Raw genomic sequence first — 24,970 nt, 5'->3', positions numbered from 1 at the left:
TAGCGTTATGGCAGAGAGTACGCTAGTGGACATGTGACAGTGGGAACTTTTTACCAGGCTCCCTTCCATGCTGAAGAAAGAGGAAGGAATGGCTGCCAGCTGGGTTCTGTACCAGGCCCTTTGGCACAACCTACATACAAGAGCTGGGATCCGGCCTGTGCGTTCTGCGGAAGGAGTTGTTGCCTTGTGGTGAACCCCCGAACAGATGAAGGCAGTATTGCTTGAAGAGCCCAACGCCTGCCATTACTTTGTGCCCCACTGCTGCCACAAATAAGAGCGAGCGCAACTCCTTGTACACCGGAGGACTAAGGCACGGACTCTAAGGATGTGGCTTGACTGCCGAACTAAATGACTGCCTGACTGCAGAGCTCCTGAATCACCACTGCATAGTGGCTATCAGAGGCCTAACTTGAAGCTTCTGGGCCCCAATGCAAAATCTGTAACAGGGCCCCCAACTATAATGCTTTAGTCATAGTACTGGGCTCCCTATCTGGAAAAGAGAAGCCTTATGGGCCCCCTATGGCTCCTGGGCCCGGCTGCAACCAGATCCCCCACATTCCCTATAGTTACGCCCCTGGTGGCTATTCCCGGTCTAGCAGCTCAACCATATTTACTTGAATAGGACTGAGTTGTTCTCAGGTCATGTGATGTTACGTTAGAAGTAGCAGCTTCTACTAACGCTTATCGGTGTGGTCACGAGCAGCAGACCCCCACCATCTTGAGTATAGATTATCGTTATCTTAGAATTCATAGTCTATGAATATTTGCAATCTGCACTAAAAATGGTATTAGGGCCCTTTTAAATTGATTGATAATCGTTCAAAAAATCATTAAAACGAGCAAAAGTGAATGATAATCATCCAGTCTATGAGCATGCCAACGACTAACGATAATTATTGTTAATCACTGGCATGCTTATAGACTGAACGATTCATTCACTTTTGCTACAATGAAAGTCGGTCACTTTTGGTTCGACTTGCATTGTAGCGCTCAACCGTGATCTGAGCCGTGCAGTCATAGTTCCCATAGCCTCAAAGTATTGGAAAACTCTCTATGGGACGTTCCGGGACGATCTGTCATATATGCGCTAGCTGCACACACCCTATACAGGAAAACTGGGCTTAATAACAGTAAGCCTGGCGCGCTGTATAAAAATGTAGCAGCCACCAGGACAAAGCGATGGCCCGACACTTGGGGGAGCACTTGGTCTGCAGACCTTTCCAACAGACCCGAGTGATTCATGACCTGACAGAGCACTACTTGTGTGAAGTGCCGTCTATTCCATGCGCACATCGCCTCCTACACCACGTACATTCCACAGAGCTGTCAAAGCGCAGAGTGATGTCATACCAAAGGCAACTTCTCATTGGTCGGCTGCACGGACGCAGATGTTTTTTTTCTCGGTAGATATTGGGTTTAGACAGGGGGTTTCTCTAAGGCGATTCTACACGTGCGGCTCTGTCCTCCGCCGCCTCAACTTTCCAGGGGTTGCTGCCAAATTTTATGAAGAAAGAAAAAAAAAAAAAGCGCTGCCCGCATCACATCTGCCAGCTGCTATACTGTGTGGGGTGGGGGAGGGGGACATTATTTAACGCTGCACCTCTAAATCTCCCCTCCGGTGACTTGTGTTCAAGAAACAAATATATTTATAGCGCAGTTAAAAGTTAATTTGCTCCTTTACAAAACCAGCGGGACCTTCAGAAAAACAATTAGGAGGTCCATTACAGAAAAAAAAAACGTAAACAGACCGAGAATCCGAGGATCACATCTGGACTTCAGGATAACATTAGATGTTTTATTGGCCCTTCAGGGCGAAGGATTCCATTTTGTCTGGATGTGACGAGTCCTATAAAAGTTATTAATACATGGAATGCGGTGAGAGCGACGAGAGGCTGACGGGACGGCAACGGCGCGGTTTATGGGTTCTTCGCCAATAAAATCGCAGCGTCTTATTCTTAGGACTTGTGGGTGATATCTGTCGTGTAGTCGGGGGTCATTCACACAGGCGTATTTGCTGTCCGTATTTTTTTACTGACTGAATATGGACAGTACACGGGTCCATTAATGTAAATTGGCGTATTCAGATGCGCATTTTTGTACACTGATGTTGCGTGTAAAAAATACACACATCGCAGCGTGCCGTATTTTCGTTCGTACGCACAGACCAAAATTGCTCATGAAAGTCTACGGGAGTGTAAAAAAAAAAAGTAGCGCACACGGATGTTACATATGCGCGTACTGTGCTTTTTTTTAACCAAATGTTACCAGGAGACAAATAAAAAAAGTTACATTGATTAGACTTTGTTTTTTGCACACAAGACTTACAAAAAAAATACACATACGCAACACAAATGCAGCGAAATCGGTCCGTTTTTCACAAAGTGAAATTGCCTATATGTCGTGCGAATGAGCCCTAAGGAGAACTACCAAATATTACAGCCTGAATAAACCGCCATTGTGAAAAACGGCGTTCATTCACTCACTTACAGGGGCTTTCCTCACCATTTTCTGTTTACGGGCTCCAGTGATGACATGGCACGTTGACGTGTGACCACTGCAGTCAGTCAGGTCACTGCAGCAGTCACAAACTGTGTTGACCTGCCAACACTGGAGCTATGGGAATAGAGGCTGGCGGGGCACTGGGAAGTGTTGGCAAGGGAGCGGAAGCGATTGGTAAAGTGAGTTTTACTTGTTTTGATATTTTATACTTTTGCAAGAGGTTTATAAAAACTTTCATGGGGTTGAAAAACTTCCCTTTAAAGAACCTCAATATAAAGGATTAGACATTGCAGTAAGGTACAACTTCCAGTATAAACTGACTGGCAAAACTGTCATGTCATGTTGGGAACTGTAATACCACAACAGCTGAAAACCCCCAAAACTGTTAAAAACTATGTGGATTATTTGTAAATGTTAATGCAAAAATATATACATAAACAAAAAACGTGTCCCAAAATACACAGTGCCAAACAGAGAAAACACCACAACATGGAGAAATGCAACTCCACGCACAGAGAATGAAGTTCTAAACGGTACTGGTGTATCTTGTCTCCACCGGAAGAAAGGGTGGAGACAAGGGTTGGGTGGGTTGAGTTATAGGGGAGGGGGCAGGGCACGCCCCCAACAGTGTAGTGGCTGCTCCCTACAGACCATGTAACGTCCCGCCTGTCCCGGGTGTCAGCACCGGCGGTCCCCAAGTCCCAGCTGCTTCCCACACACAATCATAACCCTAAGCCAAACCCTTACCCTAACCCACAGTCATAACCCAAACCCTAACCCTTGCTGCAACCCCCCCCCCCCCTGCTGCAAATAGTATGTGAAGTCCCAGCTGTTCTGAACAATGAATTATAATCTAAAACACTTCCACGTCTCCTGCGGCCCAATAACGAGGATGGTCAGTAAGTGGTTTGGCAATCATGTTGGGCGACACAGTCATTATTACAATGTGGCATTGATTTAGTGAGCGCTGGAATTACCGTCCTGGGGTGGTGCTGACTGTGGGGTATTGACTGCAGTCCACAGTTCATCTGCATTACTGGATGGGGGAGAACGATCAATGTACGTGCAATTGAGTCCCATAGATTCTTGACTGGAGAGAGATCTGGGGATTTTGCTGCCAAGGAACCACCTGGACACCTTGCAAAGTGTGCCTGCTGATGTCCGCTGTGCAGGGTCAGAGTGCTGGAAAATGGAGTTGTGTACGCCTCGAACATATGACAGACTGCAGCACTGCATCAATATAAGGGCATGCCATTAATGTGCCCTTGATGTGCACTGGAGGTGATTGGCCGTTAATGCTGATGGGACCCCAAACCTTGACTTCCATGTTGATGAGCTGTGTGGTGCTCCAAAATGATGGAAAGATCATTTAAACTGCCACATGTCATACAGACCCACTCAGAATCTTGTTTCACTGCTGACCACCACATTATGCCAATCCAACCTGCCAGACAGATCTGTAGTGGCACCCCTGTCATGGTGCTGTGGGAGGGGCAGTCTTCACACTGGATGGCTGAACCATAAACCTGTGTCAACCAGTCTTTGAAAAGTGGTCATCATTGATATTGGAGCATCCAAATCTGTGTCTACACTATCCAGCCGTGGACTGTGGAGCCTCCACTACAGGACGCCGGATGAGTTGATCTGTGCGTTGCGATGTTCATCTCGGTGCTCCAGCCCCACTACGATGACGTACCTTTCATTCTGCTGACCACCGTCTCCACATTAGACCCACAATTGTGGCATCCTGTTGAGTTTCTGATGTATTATAACACAAAAACTAACCAGTTGTACAAAACTCTGTTAAACCCTTCAGTACACTCGTCCGTTTGATGAAGTGGCTCTCATCGGCGTCTTAGAGGCGCCTTCACCTCTTAATTTTATGCAGATGCCAAAAAAAAGCCTCAAAGTGCCTTCCATCAGCATGAGAACGTTGTCAGAGTTATCTTGGCAGACTGGTTCTAGTTTTATCACATTCCCAGATCACATGACTTGTCCAAAACTGCATAAGTTGCACAATTTGCATAACTTTTTTGTCTGAACATACCCTTGTGATAAAATCTTGACGGTGTGGCATTTTCTCTGTGAGGCGGTGTAGTGTAGAACACTAACGTGCAGGAGTACATGTACAGTGTTACATACAATGCGGCATCAGATGCAATACGGGTATAATGAAAAGACTCGTTTTTAATTATATGCCTAATTTTTCATTTTTGCAAGATCTCTGCTTACTGCTCCAGAGCGGGAACATTCTTGCTTACATTAAGTGACTAATTTCCCTTTCAGTCCTTCACCTCCTCTTCACACATTGTAGTTCCAGCTGGTTATATTATGTGAGTGCAGTAGACATCAGCCTGTAGCGTTGGCCGGGCATCTAATGCTGTCTTTAGTGCACAAAGGGTTACCTAAACTGATACACTGTAACCAGTGCTAGCTGGGTGAAAGTAAAAAGAGGTTTGTACAAGAATGTTTTTATTAACTGACGAATCAGAAAGCTTAAAAATGGTGAGAAGTCCCCCCCCCCCCCCCTCCCGCCGGCACCCGAATCTTTGCGAGCGAGCAGGTAGGTACTCCAAAAGGACGATACTCACTGAAGTATCCGTCCTTAACGAGTATGCTCGCTCATCTCTAGTTAAGGTCCATTTAGATTGGACAAATGTCCATGTGTGTCCTCGCTCCCGTGCTCCTGCATGAGAGCTGGTAGTGCTAGCTCGCTCATAGAGCGGCCAGCAGGAGGCGCGGAGGCTGCAGGAGATTTCTCTCCACGCACTCCCCCGCCTCTCTCCATTGACTTAACATAGTGGCCGTTCAGTACTGAACGGCTGCTATTTACACTGAACGATCAGCGAATCGTCCATCGTTTTTATGCTGCATAAACGATGTCCGATGAGCTGAACGATCATCGTTCAGTGTAAAAAGCAGCTGTTCAGTATTGTCAATGGAGAGGGGCGGGGGAAGCACGAGAAGTGAACTCTCCTCCAGCCTCCCCGCTGTGAGCCAGCCATACTAGCTTTTGTGCAACAGCACGGGAGCGAGGAATGTGCGGGGACAAGTGTTGGGCATTATTTGCCCGACATTCGTCCAGTCTAAATGGGAATTGAGGCCAATGTTATGTAGATTTGAACATGACGGAGCCTGCAGCAGATTTCACAGCAAAGTAGAGCAGAGTAGTGATGAAACTCCTGTTTCTGAAAGGGACGTTGGCCAAAAACATTCACGGTGACATGGTGAAATCCACAGTGAAAAATTGGGTTGCCCAATTCAAAACTGCCCACTTCAACACCAACAATAAAGACCGTTCTGGAAGACCTCCAGAAACCATAGATGCCATCCATGGCATGATTCTGGAAGACCGGTGAATTTCAGCTAAGACGAATATTTCCAAAGAAAGAGATGGGTCCATAATTCATGATCATCTGGACAAGATGAAGGTGCCTGCCAAGTGCTTTGCTTGACTGGTGATGATAGATGAGACGTGGGTTTTTATGTATGATCCCGAGTCAAAAGAATGGAGACACAGTGGTTCCCCACGTCCAAAGAAGTTCAGAGAGGACAAGTTGTCATCCAAGTTGATTGCATCTGTCTTTTGAGATAAAGTTGGGATACTACTTGTGGAGGAACCTAAAAAGTGGTCTACTGTAATTGCTGTGTATTACACAACACTTCTGGATAAATAGAAGGAGGAATTGAAGTCTAAAAGGTACAAAAAGTTGATCCAAAGTGACATGTTCTTGCACAACATTGCCTCGTCCCACATAGCGACCATCACCCAAAGCAAACTGGTTGACCTGAGCTTCATGGTGCTGTATCATCCTCCTTATTCCCTGATCTGGCACCCTCCGACTATCATCTGTTTTCTACTTCGAACCAAATCTGCCTCCATCTCTGAAGTAATTGCAGTTACCGATGCCTAGTTTGCCATCCAACCATAGAAGTCTATCTGGATGGGTTGAACTTTGCAGTCAAAAGTGCATTGATATAAGTAAGTGGACTATGTAGAGGAACTGTGAAATTTCATTGTTCTATGTCCATTTTTTGTGGTCGAAGCCAAGGATCCGTCCCTTGTATAATGAAAACCGGGTAGATAATAAGCCAATAAAGTATCAGTAGCAGAGATGAGCGAGTAGTGCCTTAGCCGAGTATCTCCCCGCTCGTCTCTAAAGATTCGGGGGCCGGCGGGGAGCGACGGGGGAGATCGCGGAGGAACGGAGCGGAGATCCCTCTCTCCCTCTCCCCCCCCCCCCCCCCCGCTCCTCACCTGTCACTGGCGCCGGCCCGCGAATCTTTAGAGACGAGTGGGGAGATACTCGGCTAAGGCACTACTCGCTCGAGTAATGTGCCTTAGCGAGTATACTCGCTCATCTCTAATCAGTAGTTTACGGTAGACCAAGCAATGTTTTTTTCTTTCACTCTCCCTCTCTTACATTTCACCATTACATGTCACACAGAGCAGAATAGAATGAACTGAACATGGTAACGCTTATTTTCCTATAAGCAGGTATCAACAGAGCCCAGCGCAGCAGCCGCTCTGCCAGGTGCCAATTCAAGGAAGCAAATGACTATTCCTTACCCAACATTACACTACAGTTTCCATTACAAAGCCATGTCAAGAGCTCCTCTGAACATCCTCGCAGCGCTGGCGCCATGCGGCTACTGACTGTGATGTTTGGCATTAATCTTTAAGAATTACCTAGAAGTGAAAAACTTCCGAGACATTGAAGTCATAAAATCCCTCCTCGCTTTTTCCCAAGAAAATCTAATCCAACATCCCATTCTGTTATGTACTTACAGTATGCAGACACTTTTTTCCTCTAGTTTATACACTGAATGGCCACTTTATTAGAGACCTCCATAGAGTAGCACATTGGACCTCCTCTGGCCTTTGTTGTGGCATAGATCCCACTAGATTCTAAAGCTGTTCTGCAGGAATATCGGCCCATGTGGACAGGAAGCTGCTTGTCAGAAATTAGATGAAAGTGCTGGCATGTTCTGAGCAGCTGACAGGAAGGGCTCATCGATTCACGCTGCTTGGCCAAATTCTGACCTCCCATCAGCACGGTGCAACAGAAATCTGGAATTATCTGTCCAGGCGATGTTCTTCTGCTGCTCAGTGATCCAATTTTTGTACTCTTTTGTCCGCTGGAGTCTCATGTTTCAGTTTGGCCGGGTTCACACGAGCGGTTGGATTCCCCATGCGGGAGGCCCGCAGCAGATTCCGGCTGGGAGGCCGACCAGCGACCCTGTGTACCTGCCATTGCTGTATTATGGATGAACGTGGCAGCTCACTAGCAGTCATGCACAGGACAGTTTTTTTTTAAATTTGTATTTCTCGCACTGTCGCTTAGCGATGACACGGGTAACCGCAACCCACATCAACGGAGGCTGTCCACGAGGATTCCACGGGAAAATAGAGCATGCTGTAATATTTCTTCCACTTGCGGAATATGCAATTTGCATTCACGAGTGAGAACAAAAAAGCGAAAATGCATGCCTTTCAATGCCCATATTTTACCATGGACGGCGACCGCGTAATCCAAATCCGCCCGTGTGAGCGCAGAAATGGTTCCGGAACGGGTCGTCTGCTGGTATAGCCAATCTGTGCTAGGAAATGACACACATTCAGACATGTAATTGGAGCAGCGGGTTTGAATTCAGGTGATTGGGCCTGTTCATCATGCTTCTTGATATCCTCTTGTGACCCCTTTCAGCGATGAGTTGGTTATGTTCACAGCATCCCCTAGCGCTGGATGCTTTTCCTTGATTACACCATTCTCTGTAAACTCTCCATACCGCTGCATGAGAAAACCCCACTTGGTTGGCAGTGAGATCCTGGCCCCGGCTAGTCTAGCACCGATGACCGGGCCTCGTTGTTAGGATTGCTGGATTTTTCAATCTGATGTGGATTCCCACTGAGACTGATCCACAGAAAACTCGTCCCGTGAATTTATGATGAACTCCTGTATCTAATTTGCATAGAGGTAAGCACCGATCGTGAAAGGGTCGGTGTCTCTAATAAAGAGGCCATTCAGTGTATAATATATGAAGTCTATACAATAGTGTACAATATCCCATATTCTGCTTGCTGATCCTGGTAAATTCTCCACCAGCAAACACCTACAGATAAATCGCACTTGAAATGGATATTTTTATATCTGCACCCCCTGACAGACACTAGTCGTAGGACTCACTAGTTTATATAATTGGAGTATAATAAGTTTTATGGCCAAAACCTCTATTGATATAAAACCAAGAATCCAATATGGTTATGAGTTTCATACACCACTAGTATCATAAAGACATCGTAATGAGACACAAGAGCTGCAGTGTTTGGTTTTCCAGCGCAGAAGCGGCTCTGCTGGCCCGTAAAGCGTAGCCAGCCCCATCTGCGCAGTCTATGAAGCAAGACTTATACTATAAAGGTATTTACAGTCATTCCTTCCCAGCACTAAAAATTTCCGGTCTAGAAATCTGAAATTCTCATCTGTCTTTTTTAAAGGCCCAAAGACACCCGGGATAAAACTCAACAATGTAGTGCATGGCTCTGGATAACAGCAGGGGGAGTTTGGGGGTTTTAAATGCAATGTTGCAGGCTATGAGTAGAACGTGAATGGTTCAGGCATCAGAACGGAGTTTCCTGAGACGTAAAAAGAAATGTCTGGGCAGGAAATGGTGTGAAACAATAAACTAAGCAGTACTCATCTCTTAAAGGGCCCCCAAGTCTAGTACGAAAACACCCCTGTCTCTGCCGTTCCGATTCTGGAAGCTGCTGTAGCGGCCATGTGCCGTTCATTGTTCACATGACCAATGCAGCCAATCACTGGCTTCAGAAGTGACAATGCTAAGAATGGTATGTGGCCACTGCAGCAGCCTACGGGACCTGACCAGCAGGGACCAGAAAGGCTACGCTGGAGCAGCAGGACATTTAAGAGGAGAGTACTACACATTTACTTATATTTTATTTTGCTGCATTCGCTACCCATACAAGTTTTAAGTCCTGAAAAACTATTGATGGGCTACTCTCAGGATGGGCCATCAGTAGATCAGTAAAGGTTCGCGCCCAGGACCATTTTAATGATCAGTTTGTGCTGGTGTACTGAGCAGATTTTTGCAAGAAATAGAGAGCTCTGTCCCACTGTAGTGGCCAGGGTTGGAATTACAGTCAAAAATGTCCCATTCACTTCAGTGGGAAGTTTGCCTGTAATACCAGCACTCACCACTGCAGTGAGAACGAAGCTGTCTGCTTCCTACAGAAATAGGCTGAGTGCACAAGCACAAACAGCTCATTAAAAGGGGGTCCTGGGACAATGAATCCCCATCAATCTACTATTGATGGCCCATCCTGAACATAGGCCATCAACAGTTTACAACTGGACAACCCCATCAAGGACAAGCCTATTTTTAAGGGATTTTCACCTCCACTTTCACAAGCCATAACCTCTTTCTTTTTCGGTTGACATTTGAGAGCTCATTCATTGCAGGGTGACATGTAGTTTGTATTGGTACTATTTTGTGGTACCTATAATGTATTGTAGAATTTGTGTTATTTTTTGAGAAGGCTGCACAAAAAAAAAATAAAAAAATCACTTTTGTACAGCATTCATCATGCAGAGTATATGACATGATTACTTTTTTCTATAGTTCGGTGTGATTACAATGATACCAAAATCATTTCTTTTTTAGGGTTTTTCCCTTCTGCACATAAAAAAAACCTTTTTTTGGGAGAATAATTTGTCTTTGTTATTGCCGCATTCAAAGACCCGTAACTTTATTTCTCCAGCAATGGACCTCTTAATTGCACGACGAGTTGCAGTTCTTATTGGTGCCATTTTGGGGTACATATGGCTTCTTTTAATTAATTTTTATTGTGTATTTTGGGAGGCAAAAAGAAACAAAAAAAAAGCATTTTTACTCTTTTTTGCTTTTGCCAGTGTTTGCCTGCAGGTAAAAAGTAAGTGTGTTCAATTTATTGTCCAGGTTGTTATGTGGTCCAGTGGTATGATGATACCACTTTAATAGAAAAGTATAAGAGTGTGGAAAAAAAGTTGGGTTTTTTTTATGCCCTTGTAGGTGACTTGAACCTGCAATCTCAAGATCACTCAGATAATGCACTGCAGTACTTTTATACTGCATTGTATTATCACTCTTCCTGCTTATGACAAGCAATGGCAGACTCGGACTCCATTACCTGGTGTACCGTTGCCATGTCGTTGGTGGGCTGACAACGTCACATAAGAAGAAACCTCCTATATGTCGCGATCAACATTGATTGTGGCAAGTAAGTGGTTATCAATGGGGATTGGTGTTCTCTCATCTATATACCCCCACCCCAGAAGCAGCAGTTCCCCTGACCATTGGTTAGGTTAGGTATTGCAGCTCACTCGAGTGAATGGGGCTGAACTTTAACACTAGACTTAACCCATGGATACAAGTGGCACTTTGTCTGTAAGGAAGTAAAAAAAAACAGACCCTCTTCTTAATCCTGTACAGCCCCTTTACAGTATTTCATTTCACAGTGCAGTCAGATATTTGCTATAGACGCCCAAATGTTATGGCTGATCGCAGTGAATGGGCTATATATAATATTTGGAGTGTCTATAATCACCACTTACCATCATGGCAATCAGCGCACATATGTAGCTCTGGTTGAGGATGACGTGACCCAGTAGGTGAAGAGGGGACTGCTCCTTGGGGGCATCTGCTTTAGAATCTGCTTAGAGACAGAACATAAGATATCAGATCGCGGTTTCCTCCGTCTTCGGATGGGTCAGCACATTCATCAGTAAGGCTATGAAACGCTGAGATGGAAAATACAACTTCAACTAATTGTCTAAAGTTTCTATAATCACAGGTTTAAAAATGTCAAGATAATGTAGTTGGTCTTTTTGTTAAAAGTCCTACATGCCCGATCAGGTCTACAGAATCACCATGGCTGCCACATAGTATCATTTCCATGACAGATCTTTTTCATAGCCAAAGCTATAAGAATGCCCCATTGATTTAACGTGTAAGTATTCAGTATAAATGCATGTATCAGGCGTATTCACTGCGTTTTTACACAATCCCAATGACTTTGGTCCATAATACAGACCATAACGGGGCACGCTGCATCATTTTTTTCATGCACGTGAAAAATGCAGGTCTGAGTACTCCAATGCAAGTCGATGTGGTTTCAGCACTGCGTATTATACACGTAAAAAATATGCGCAAAATAGGCCCATGTGAATAAGCTCTGAGAGCAGTCAAGAAATAGGAACAAGGAGCCATAGGGGCGGTCACTGTGGGGTCATTGGAAAGAAAGGAGACGAGGCTGAAAACATCTCCATTTGACAGTGTGGTATCAGTAGTCTTCAGGATGGCCTAGTCATCATCAGTTAGAAGGGTGGGGGGGGGGGGGGGGTTCAGTTTATGTCCCTTTGTTTGGGTCCGAAAAAGGTGAGCATGCGCCTGGCAGAGGCTGGCGGTGATGGAAATAGGTAGGGGACCTTGGGCATGATGGTGCCCAGAGAAGGGAATGTTAGATGGTTTCAGCTCGCTTTCCCACTCGCCCATCCACCCTGTGGAATCCCGGGACGAGGCAAATTGAGATGTCTCGCAGGTACAGTAGCCCTGTGTCAGTGATGGCACTATTACCTGTGTGGGTGCCACGCAGGGGTCCAATTGGGCCTACTTGGATCAATGTTAAAGAGAACCTGACCCTTTAAAACAATAACCAAGCTGGTGATGTGGCAAAGGGACAATGATCAGCCAGTGAGCAGGCTGGTGCCAATGCGGCAATTAACGGACCGATGTTAAGCTGGCGATACAGTATACAATTGCTGCCCGAAGGACACCGTCCGAGAAAGATGGCAGGTCTCAGTGGGGTTGATATTAAAGGGGTTGTCCAAGTATATATATTATATATTTTTTTTTTTTGTAACAGTGGGGCATGTGATAAAAGAACTAAAGAAGCTGCACTTAACCCTCTCCTCCCTCCAGGAAACAGCGGAGCGGCTTCTACTGTCAAGACAGACCGGAAGTCAGGTAACCGCTGCAGCCAATCAGAGGCTACGGGGTCACCGCCCAACCTGCTGACATCAGTTCTCACATAGTCGGCAACGGGAATTTGGAAAGGTGATGTTGCGGCCTCTGATTGCCTGCAGTGGTCACGGAACGTCTGGTCTGGGTAGACAGTGGGATCTTCACCAGAGTCAATCTGCTGTTTACCATCAGGGGCCGGGGGGTCAGGGGAGGTAAGTACAGCTTTAAAAAAAAAAATTTTATCATATGCCTGACCATTTAGAGTTGTTTTCTTTTATACCTGGACAACCCCTTTAAGTCGACTAACAATGGAGGTGAAGCAGAGTGCGTATGGCAGTGCACATAATAGCTGGGTAGCAATCATCGTCTGACTCGCTTCAGAGCTGGTTGACAAGCGGGGGCCCCGATGCATCCCATAGGAATTAAGTTGCCTCGATTATTGTCAGGCTTTCTAATGTACCGCCTGTAAATAAAATCTAGCATAAAGCCACAGATTTGTTTAAAAAAAAAAAAATACATGATGTGTTTTTTTCCTTGTGGTGCGGTGGTGGTTACCAAAGTGAAGGGACAATGGGGGAGTTTTCTGAAAGTGTCTAAAAGAACAACAGTCTTAGTCGTCCCCTACCAACCAATCAGAACGCAGCTTTCATTTTGTATTCTGCTCTGATAAAATGAAAGCAGAGCTCTGATTGGTTGGTAGGGGCGACTAAGACAGTTGTTCTTTTAGACAGGTTCATAAATCCGCCCCATGTGTGCAGCAGGTTCCCCCATTAATTACGTATCGGTTGTATAGTGTGGAATTTCCTACAGAAGATGCACGCAGGTCGTCTAACCGTGATGTCAAGAAGGAAAACTCATGGTAATTATGTACTCCATTTTTCTTCCATATAAAACAAGATTTGCAGCCAGTTCTGTGAACCGAGGCGTGACAACTGTTTACCGCTGAAGAAATGCGCTGGCAGTCACAGGGATTTGCAGAAAGTTGGAAAGTGGAAAAATACCATTAAAACTAATCAAGGAAAAAACAAGTGCCATGGGAAGATTCCCTCAGCAATAAACATCCAGGGGAAACGGTAAAAGAGGTCAGAGCCGGATTACAAGATGGGCAACAGGGGTCTCTGCCATTTACAGGTGAGCTTACATCATGGTGTTGTGGGTAATGTGTAGCATTACCGCTCAGGCAGTACATACATGGTATTTTGGCACTTAAAGGGGTTGTACCAAGTTATAAAGTTATGCCCAACCCACATGACAGGGGATAACTTTATGATTGGTGGGGGTCCGACTGCTGGGACCTCCACCAATCCCAAGAACAGGGGTCCAGTCGGTTGCTGAATGAATGGAGCAGAGGTCATGCAGGTGCGTCACTTCAATGACAGCGCCGGAGATTGCGAAGGGCTTGAAATCGTTACTCTCCAGCGCTGTCATTGAAGTGAGTAGAGTGGTGGTCCGCCTGCTCAACGGCGGCTCTATTCACTTGGCAGTAGAGATGAGCGAGTATACTCGCTAAGGCACACTACTCGAGTGAGTAGTGCCTTAGCCGAGTATCTCCCCGCTCGTCTCTAAAGATTCGGGAGCCGGCGGCGGGCGGGGGAGAGCGGGGAGGAATGGAAGGGAGATCTCTCTCTCCCTCCCCCCCCCCCCCCCCCCCGCTCCAACTCACCTGTCACCCGCGCCGGTCCCCGAATCTTTAGAGGCGAGCGGGGAGATACTCGGCTAAGGCACTACTCGCTCGAGAAATGTGCCTCAGCGAGTATACTCACTCATCTCTACTCGGCAACTGACTGGACCCCGTTCTTGGGATTGGTGGGAGTCCCAATGGTCTGACACCCTAATAATCATAAAGTTATCCCCTAACCTGTGGATAGGAGATAACTTTATACCTAGGCACAACCCCTCGAAGTGTTCACTGCATGGTAGTATCACATAGGCACAATAGGATACTGGCACTGTATGGTGGAATATATAAAAAATTGAATGCCAATTAAGTATCCCCACACATTTCAAAGGGGTTTCACTGTCCGTGAGCCAATGCTGACTACCTACACCAAACCAACCGTACTATACACCCAGCAGGTGTGAACCACGATCAGTAGAGAATGTACAACTTTCCAGTCTAACAAAAGCCTCTTGAATGTATCTGGTGGGATAGCCCCTTTATCACCTATTATATGATGTATGATTTGGTGGGCATCCAACCACTAAGACCCCCAGTGATCATTAGAAAAGAGCCCTCCTAGTGAATGGAGTGGTGTTGTGCACGCTCCATTCACTTCTATGCACTCTGCTGTGCTATATCCATAGACAGTGAATGGAATGGTGGTCACATATGAGCACCACTTATCGTTGACCGGGGATCACTGTTCTTGTGTTCTTTGGGGTTCCCAGCAGTTGAATAGCTGTGAATATGTGATAAAATGTATTTAGTGGGAAAACTCTTTTAATGGCCCTAGGACTTGCAAAGTTTTAACTCTTTCCAATCCAGTGTCGGACCTTGTCCAACATTCAGATTTCCCTGCATGGCTGTGAGGTCGGGCGAGGTCTGACACATGTTTCTAACACTATGCAGGACAGCTCTCTGGTGTTGGAAACTGTTTTGCATATGTATATTACACTATGCAGGTCAGCCTCCCACCGTGGAGCCATGTTCTGCAGACTCTATTCATTTTTTAATTTCTCTATCTATCTAAAAAAAAATGTAACTATATAGAGTCTTATAAACACTCATAACTCATGTTTAATTTTCAATAAATTGCTAATAATCATCATGACGTCATTTTTATGTGTTTCTGTTGAGTAATTTCGTCCTAAATAAATATCAGCTGGGGAGGGTGCGGGTGGCAGGGAAATTGGATTGGAAAGGGCAGGGCTAAAGGGTTTTCGAGGAATTTACTATCGATGACCTAAAGTGTCCTCAGAATAGGTCATCAATAGTTAAACATCTGATCTTCCAGCCCACTGTCAGTGCAAAAGAGCTGGATGTTCACATGGGGAAAGAGGTGGAAGTGTAATAGAAGGCATTGTTTCCATTGAAATCAATGGGAGTGATGCCTTCTAGTACACTTCCAGCTCTGACTCCAACGCGGACATCCAGCTCCACTATGCTGACAGCGGCCCAGAGGGTCAGCTGATCGCCGGGGATCCTCATTGGTGGTTTTTTATGTGGTTGGGGTGTAAATACAGACGAAGGCTAAAATTTACAAAAAATATGCCTTCAGGAATTAAAAAAAGAAAAGAAAAGCTACAAATGAAAGTTTTTTTCCCCCCAATTTTTTGTATAATATTTACTATGACCACAACTCCACATACCCTCTTTAGGCCTAAGCAGGTCAAACCAGCAGCTCAGACTCTACTGTAATGGTTATATTGTGGAAGATGAATAATAATAATAATAATAATCTTTATTTGTATAGCGCCAACTTATTCCGCAGCGCTTTCAGGCATGGATAAATGCAAAACAATACAACAATTACAATATAAGGTACATTGGGTTAGACACAAATGGGTTGAGGGTGGTACAGGAGGTGCAGGGGGTGGGGAACACAGGCAATAGGAAATATTATGTACAGATCATTTATCAGAAGGCAAACAGGGTGGAGCACCATAGTGAGGGGCAGGGGACTAGGTCAGGAGATTTGGTATGCTTCCCTGAAGAGGTGCGTTTTTAAGGCACGTCTGAAATTTCGTGCATCGGGAATTGTCCGGATGCCTTGGGGTAGAGCATTCCAGAGGATGGGTGCTGCTCTGGTGAAGTCCTGTAGGCGAGCATGAGAGGTTCGTATTACAGGGGTGTTTAGTCTGAGGGTGTTAGCTGATCGGAGTGAGCGCGCTGGGTGGTATACTGACAGGAGGGAGGCAATGTATGGTGGTGCAGCGCCATGCAGAGCTTTGTGAGTGAGGTAGAGGAGTTTAAATTTAGTTCTGCAGTGGATGGCATATATAGGGTCATTAGTAAGGTGTATACAGCCCACGTTCTTTGAAGTCAGACAAGTAATTTTCAGTCCTGTGTAGGACCAGGTGATTACCTACTGAGTAAACCGATGCTTTTGAAGCAGCATCCTAAATACCAGGTATGTATTTTTGACACACCTTATTTTTTGACACACCCGGCTACAACATTGTCCCAGTAGCCACTTCTCCTTACAGCTTCTCACAATGTTATTAGGAATCTCCGTTTCCCATACCTCACAGAAGTGTATAATAAATAGCAACGTAAAGTAATCCTACTTACAACGACCCTCCGGTTTCTAGATAAAATTCTCTCCTGGGTCCCTCTAAATCCACTGGTTGGAGACCCAGTTTTCAGAATTCCAAGATGGAGATTCCAATCTCTTAGCTACCTAATACACAATGTGCACTGCTCTCTAATTGGCCAGCACTGATCATGTATGCAGCACTGGCCAATCAGAGAGCAGGTGTAGCGCATTCGTACCGCAATGGACTGCGGGGCTTAGGTAGTCTGAAGATGGCATCGGACATCTTGGACAGCTAAAAACCGAACCAGCAGATAGGAGGGTTATCAGCACAGAAGACAAACAGCCGGTAAAGTAACTGCCCCCTCCAATCCAACAACAAAGTTTTATCTCAAAACTGGAAGGGCACTTTAACCCTTTGAAATCCAATTTTGGATTCAGCGTTTCCTAGGGGGCTTTCTCTTTCTGCCATTATACAGTGGCGCCATCTTCTGCCTAGAGCCAGTACTGCGGTATGGGACATGCTGGAGAGGCCCTTGACAACAGAGCGGCCAGTAATATACAGTAAGAATACCCTGCCGGACGTCAGACAGCGGATTGGAAAGGGTTAAAGTTTATAGAAACAAAGATTACATACCGGGAGTCTGTCCGGACCCGGGCTGGATGATGTGGACTGTGCAACCTTGTGGATCAGTCTCTGCAGCCTCACTGCTCCGTGACAACATGGGCTGTTTAATAGAAGCAAACACATGAGATACAAGCTGTACGTCTCCAACTAGATTCATATCCAACAACATACAGATGACAAGTATTGTTGGTAGATATTAAAACCCAATAAAAATTAATTTTATTTTTAATGAGGTTGTCCAGTTGTAAATAAATTGATGGCCTATCCGAAGAAAAGGCCATAAATAGTGGATCAGTAGCGTCCACCGCTCGGGAGCTCCATCTATCAGCTCTTTGCTGGACCAATGCAATCACTGCAGCCAATGTTATCACTGCAGTGGCCAGGCTTGGTATTATAGGCAAAACTCCCACGGAAGTGAATTGGAGATTTATGTGTAATACCAAACCTGGCCACTGCAGTGGGAATAGAGCTGTCTACTTCCTGCAGAAATCAGCAGTCTGACAAACGGGTGATCAATGAGTCATTTCTCCTGACAGCCCCTTGTCCCTGAGTTTCCCACTGACATCCCGGTGTCATCTTCCACAGTTAGGACCTCTCCCTGCCTAGGTCTCCAACTGTATTTAATCCAGCTAAACTGATCAAGGGAGTTTTGCCCGAAATGCTTTTTTTTGTGCTGGTTGTCTGGTATATTAATTAAAGGATACATTTTCATCCAGTTGTTTCTTTAACTATTCACATAATTTGTGGAGCGCTGCGCCATGCCACCAGTCTTTGGGATTTTTGTTATGTTCTAAGGATAGGCCCTCAACAACTTACAACTAGACAACCTCTTAAACTTCTAAGTCAAAAATGTGTCTTTTTGGAATTCCTTTGATTGATTGATTTCTTGATATCATTCCCCCATCAGCAGACTGAAGCTTAATCTTCTATCACAGGAAAAGGGCATATCAAGTTAAAAAGATCAGTGCCAGCGGCCATATTGGTAGACCGATACAAAGATACAAGGCATATTCCCCTGTCTGTATGCTGTTGGGATGTGGTGTCTATACCTGCCCGTGTATCACATACCAGTAAGTATGGCTGCTGGTAGTGATGTTCTTCACCATAGTAAAAAAAAACTATGTACTCAAGTCAACTTCTAGTTCCCCAAGCCAAAAATTCCACTGGCATCAGATTAGGTTACCTTTGTCTCCTCGCCCGCACTATCTCTTTCTTTGGACCATGACTCTGCTTCTGCCATTTCCAGGTCTTTGCATGCAGCCTTTTCCAGGGCCCCTCTTTCCCCATCTGCTTTCTGAGGAATACAAGATGTGGCCATTATTAGTCCATGTTTAGACTAGCTGGACTTGTTACAGATCATGTTCTGCCCGATCTCACTAGACATTACAAGGTGTGGTCATGAAGATCGTTCCAGCATTATATCTCAATACTGGTCTTCCATATTGAAATAATAATTGCATAGGAAGGCATGGGTGATGGTTGGGCGCACGGGGCCCCCGGAACATAGATTTCAATCTTCTGTTGTGGCCCCTGTACAGCATAGAGAGTAAAACCCAACTGCAAAGTTTAGGAGTAGCATGTGAGAAGCAGGAATCCATCTCTAAGTCCCGTAGGACCGCTGCTATGGTTGAAGTAAGGAAAACGTACTGGAAGTGTCATCCTTCTGCTGTGATCGGGGAAGATCATCCAGGAAGTCATCCATCGTCGTCTACAGGAGTTTCAGGTATTGATCTGTGTTGAAAATCTCTAGACTGAACACAAGTACTACAAAGCGATCGCGCCAAATTCCAACACATACGTTCACGCTAAGATTTGCCTTGCCTTCTGATTGGCTCGTGGTCTTACTAGTAATTTGCATTGCCTCTGCACTGAATCGATGCTTTGCTGATCACTAAGCTGGTCCCGCAATGATAGCATCAGCCCTGGACGGCACTGTTGAATGGCTCCGTGCATGTATCGGAGCAGAAGGAAGCAGCGCTGAGTACGCTTTCCTTACTTCAGTCATAGCAGCGGTCCCGCGGGACTTAGAGAGACGTGGAAAGCGGATTTTTGCTTCTCACATGTTACTCTTCAACTTTGTAATTGGGTTTTACTCTCTGTTAGGCTGGGTTCACAAGGGATAAAATTGCCACGGAATTTCCGTGCGGAATGTCCGAACAGCAATTCCGCCCACGGCCCCTAATCCCGGGATTAGCCAGCAAAGTGGACGAGATTTTGCAAAAATTTCGTCCACACACTGCGGCCAAGCCGCATTGAAACGGACATGCTGCGTGGAAAACAAAGACGCGGCAAGTCAATTCTTTTTTCATTTCCGCAGTGGCCTCTCCCCTCTCTATGGGGAGAGATGGCTGCAGCGGAGATGCAGCTGCTCCAAAACCCACGGCTAAAGGCCATGGGTTTTGAAGCTGTGCTTATTCCACGGAAATATTGCAGCTTTTCGCTGCAGCCAAGCCCCGAGATTTCCGCCCTGCAAGAACAAAGGCTTACAGGGGCCACGACACTAAATTGAAATCCATGGCCCCCAGGGGTACATGCACTATGACCACTGTGCAGCGCATCCATGATTCCTATTCAAGTACACTATTGTTTGGTCAATATAAAGACATTAGCATTGTGATAGAACGATGGATCCATCTTTTTGACTTCCCCCTGTACAAGTATACCAACATATTATTAATACAACCGTTCTGGCCACCTACCCTTTCTGTGTTGGGGTTCTTCAGCTTCAGTAGAGAAATTACGGCATAGTATAGAAGCAGCAATATTCCTGGATTGACATATACTGGCCAGTCATGAGTCTGGTTGAGAATGAGATCATCGACACTACCCGTGCAATTGGAGTGGACAATAAAGTCTTTAAGACCAAAAAGCCTGCAACAAGATAAATCCAGGAATGTATCAACCACAGGGACACAGGAAAAAGATCAACATCAATAAAGTGTCCAACTAGCCATCACAGAAACATCTAGTCATAGACTAAGAGAGGTAGCCCTCTATGTAAAGCAAGCATGTGAGTTGGAAGAAAATGCACAGACCAACAGTTGTCTTAATGGCTAAAGTGACGGCGCTCATAGATATGAATAATGATAGCCAGAGGCGTAACTTGAAGTTCCCGGGCCCCGATGCAAAACTTGTAACAGGGTCCCCAACTATAATGCTTTACTCATAGTACTGGGTTCACTATATGGAGAAGAGAGGCCTTTGGGCCCCCTGGGGCTCCTGGGCCCGGGTGCAACCGCATCCCCTGCATCCTCTATAGTTACGCCCCTGATGATATCCAATGTTACAAAAATAATTTGGGTCAGGTAATCCAATACCTGGGAACTCCTTGAGGCATGGCTGACCTAAGCTATGTGTGACCCGTGCAGTCAGACAGGACTCCAGCCACCCGGTGGTGGTGGTGGGCTGATGGAGATGATTTTTCTCCATGCTGCAGCATCTTGTGGAACTATATGAATCATCCCCTTCCTGGCGCCATCTCTTCTTCTTTGATGTTCCAAGGTGCCATTGGCAGCCCATTGTTGCACCCACAGCAGAATCACTTACTTCTGCTACTGTATTTATGAACAGAGCTTGGTTCTTGTGCTGCATTCATGTTATGAGATTGGTTCTAGTATTGTATTTAAGTATTGTGCTTGATTCTGGTGCTGCATTGATGTTATGAGCTTGGTTCTGGTGCTGTATTTATGTTATGAACTTGGTTCTAGTATTATATTTATATGTTGTGCAGGTTCTGGTGCTTCATTCATGTTATGAGATTGGTTTTAGTATTGTATTTAAGTATTGCGCTTGATTCTGGTGCTGCATTCATGTTATGAGCTTGGTTCTGGTGCTGTATTCATCTTATGTACTTGGTTCTAGTATTATATTTATACATTGTGCTTGGTTCTGGTGCTTCATTTGTGTTAGGAGATTCGTTCTAGTATTGTATTTAAGCATTGAGCTTGGTTCTGGTGCTGTATTTAGGTTATGAACCAGATTCTGGTTCTGTACTTATTCACTGGGGTATTCTGGTATGAGTAGGCTGTTACTGTATCTAGCTGCTATTCTGAAGAAGCAAAATACAGGAGAGATTGCCTACAAGTGAAAAATATACTTTTTTTTTCGTTATGAGGATGGGGTTGTCAAAAAGAAAACTCTGCACAGGGTGCCAACTAAACCAAGGCCGGCACTGCCTCAAGGCTCTATATAGGTGCCATACATTAATGACATTGACATTAGTGTTAAGGACTGCATCTTTTGAGATCAGGAAAGTCTATTCCAAAGCATCCTTCCAGCTAAGTATACGGCTCTGGCACAGAGAAATAATACAACCATGTGCACAGAACTTTCTGGTCTTTCACAATCTACACACTTGAAATGAATCCTACTGTATCTAATGCCATTGGCAAACTCACCCACTTTCTGCACAAAGTTTATAAATTGGCAGCTAAACTTGACAAACCCCAGGGAGAGAGCAATAAAGACGCCAATTCCCAACTGAATCTCATAACTCATTTTTCTCTCATCTGTTCAGCCTCACCAATGACGGCTATTAAATATCACAGCGAGGGAACATCAGGACTGCCTGTATTTATTGCATCGCTTATTTCCGCATGTATTATTATTAAATTTGCTTAAATTGCCCGTAGAAGTTAAATCGCAGGAAAAAATGAAAGAAGCTGCTGTCTGTACACTGTATGCAGTAATTTATGGCAGCCTTTAGGCAATGAACAATATGACAGCTTCCCAGTGTCCTAAGAGATACACCTGCCTGTGAGCTGTCTTGGAGATCATATACCAGTGATGGGAAACCTTTAGAGCACGGTGTGCCAAAATTCGTCAAAAAGCCGAGCATAACGCGGGTGGTGTGTCACTTCGAGAAAAAATCCATAAATTCGCGATATTTATAGTTTAAATAACAAAAAAGTATAATTGTAATATATAACTGTATTTAGTAAACCTAAAACACCCATAGCACAGGCCCTCGCCTCTCCCAGCCTCCCATTCACTTATCTCAGTATTGAATCCCCACGGGGAGTTCCCTCATCACTGAATTAAATGAATGGCTGAGCGCTGCCTCTGATTGGCTGAGCACTGTGACCAATCACAGGCAGCACTCAGCTGTCATTCAAGGAATGGCTGAGCGCTGCTTGTGATTGGCTGAGAGCTCAGCCAATCAGACCAGCACTTTCAAGATTCGGGGATTTTTAAATCCCCGGCCACAAGAGAGTGCTTTAGATCAGTGCCGGCATGCAATTGAGAAGACGCTCTGGAGCCCGGACAGCGCTGCTAGGTGATTAATGCTTTTTTTCCCCCTACACCTAGGTATGATTTTCAGGGAAGGGCTTATATTTCAAACCCTTCCCCGAAAATCACTGCGGGGGGTCGCCTGCATCCCATTGCTCACAATGGGGCGGCGGCAGCAGTGCTGGCCCTATTGAAAGCAATGGGCGAGGAGCTATGGTCACGCGCATTTTGATAATGTGTGGAGCGCTTTTTTTTTGGCAAACATAGGTGCACACAAAAAAACGCTCGTCTGACTGAGTCCTGAGAATGCTTTCAAAAATTAAATACTTTATAGTTTTTTGGTCAATCAACAAAATAGAAAGTAAATGAACAAAAAGGAAATTAAATCAAATTAATATTTGGTGTGACCGTCCTTTGCCTTCAAGACAGCATCAATTCTTCTAGCTACACTTGCACAAAGTCGGGGATTTTGAAGAATTGTAGTTAGGTTTAAGATAAACCTATTAAACCAAACGGGTTATAATGATGATCATGTTCATGTAGGTTGAAACACAGTCATTAGCTGAAACAGAAAACAGCTGTGTATGAAGTTTAAAACTGGGTAAGGAACAGCCAAACACTGCTGCAAAGGTGAGGTTGTGGAAGACAGTTTCATGTCACAGGTCATATATCATGGAAAGACTGAGCACAATAATAAGATACAAGGTAGTTATACAGCATCAACAATGTATCTATCAGGCAAAGATTTCAAAGCAGACTGGAGTTTCAAGATGTGCTGTTCAAGCACTTTTCAAAATTACAAACAAATGACCAACATTGAGGACCATAGATGTAGTGGTCGGCCAAGCAAACAAAGTGCAGCAGATGAAAGACACATCATGCTTACTTCCGTTCAAAATCAGAAGCTGTCCAGCAGTGGCATCAGCTCAGAACTGGCAGAAACCAGTGCAACCCAGGTACACCCATCTACTGTTCAGAGAAGTCTGTCCAGAAGTGGTCTTCATTGAAGAATTGCAGCCAAAAAGCCAAATCTTCACGATGAAACAAGGCCAAGTTACTGAAATGTGCCATTAAGTACTGCCTTCAATTGAGAAACAAGGCCAATGTCATTAACAACTGTCTTCATTGCAAAGAAGAACAAGGAGTCCTGGAAGTGATGACAGAGCCCTAACCTCAACGTCATCCAGTCTGTCCCAGATTACATGAAGAGTGAGAAGGATTTGAGCAAGTCTAGATCCACAGAAAATCTCTGGTTAGTACTTCGAGATGTTTGGAACAACCTCCGTGCCTAACTTAATCAAAAACGGTGTGAAAGTGTAGAAATATTGATGCTGTTTTGAAGGCAAAGGACGTTCACACTAAATATTGATGGGATTTACATTTCTGTTTTGTTCAGTCACTTTGCACTTTGTGAAAAAATGCTTTAAAAAGTGAGAATGATTTCAGTAATAGAAGTTTAAAAAGTTTATTTTGTCAATTAACAACCGCCTAAAACTTTTGCACGGTATGGGTGATAAACACAAACATCATTACACATGCTGACATACCACAGGGTCAACCAAAAATGCTACCATGGTGCACATCAAGTACCAAGGATAAGGGGATACATTTTGAAACCTGGGTACCAAGAGAGCCTATCCCTGCATGTCACAATGGAAGGTCGAGTGCAAGTGCTGTATACTGTATGTGTGTTCAAGGAACATAATCATCATGTCAGATAGCGTTAAATATAAGCGGCTACCGAAGGTTCCAGCCAGGGTTATACTTCAGTTGGAGCATCTACCTTGGCCCTGGGTTACGTTACTGTAGACATATTTATTACCTCTTTTGGCAGGTTAATTACAGCACTTCACTATATTGGCGTTATCCTTATGAGTGATATATACTCTTCGTTCCCTGCCAGATAACTATGAAACGTAACTGTCCGACGAGTTCGGCTCCACAAACTGTACAAGTAAAGGTCTGAGAAGGTACTATATAACGTTTAGGAGACTGGTGGCGGAGAAGTATCTTCCACTCCTAACAGGCTCATTTATAATATGAGATTAAAGGTTTAGTTCATGCTTTTAATGGTATTTAACAATAGACGGGGAAGATCAAAGTCCGAGGAGCTCCCTGGTCCAAACATTACATGGGATGCCCTCCCTGCTCGGGAGAAGCAGGGTAAAGGTGAAAAGGCGTAAAATTGTAAACCCCTCATATATTACAGCTGTACAAACAGAGGAACAATCAAAATAACCTTTATAGATTACCATAAAGTAGACAAGTCCCGTATCCAAATAATACTACCATAGAGCTCCAGTGTAGCCGAGTAAAAATGAAGTAGTGTGCCCTAATAATACCGCCATACACTGTAAGTAACAGCTAGATAGCAGCGGGTCCGCTCCAAGTATCAGAGACTTCT

General features: G+C 44.8%; 1 protein-coding gene across 2 annotated transcripts in view; it reads right to left on the bottom strand.

Annotated features, from left to right (window-relative positions):
- PIEZO1 (piezo type mechanosensitive ion channel component 1 (Er blood group)) overlaps positions 1-24,970 on the bottom strand; it is a 192,496-nt gene that overhangs the window by 60,361 nt on the left and 107,165 nt on the right. For both annotated transcript variants that reach the window (XM_066583095.1, XM_066583096.1), the window contains exons 8-11: positions 20,037-20,208; positions 18,521-18,631; positions 17,347-17,437; positions 11,109-11,206 (exon numbers count right to left, since the gene is read on the bottom strand). In XM_066583095.1, the coding sequence (XP_066439192.1) occupies positions 11,109-11,206; positions 17,347-17,437; positions 18,521-18,631; positions 20,037-20,208 (472 nt within the window). The remainder of the gene's footprint in view (positions 1-11,108; positions 11,207-17,346; positions 17,438-18,520; positions 18,632-20,036; positions 20,209-24,970) is intronic.

The sequence above is a fragment of the Eleutherodactylus coqui genome, chromosome 11, assembly GCF_035609145.1.
Source record: "Eleutherodactylus coqui strain aEleCoq1 chromosome 11, aEleCoq1.hap1, whole genome shotgun sequence".
Taxonomy (NCBI): Eukaryota; Metazoa; Chordata; class Amphibia; order Anura; family Eleutherodactylidae; genus Eleutherodactylus; species Eleutherodactylus coqui.
This window is presented reverse-complemented; position numbering and strand designations above follow the sequence as displayed.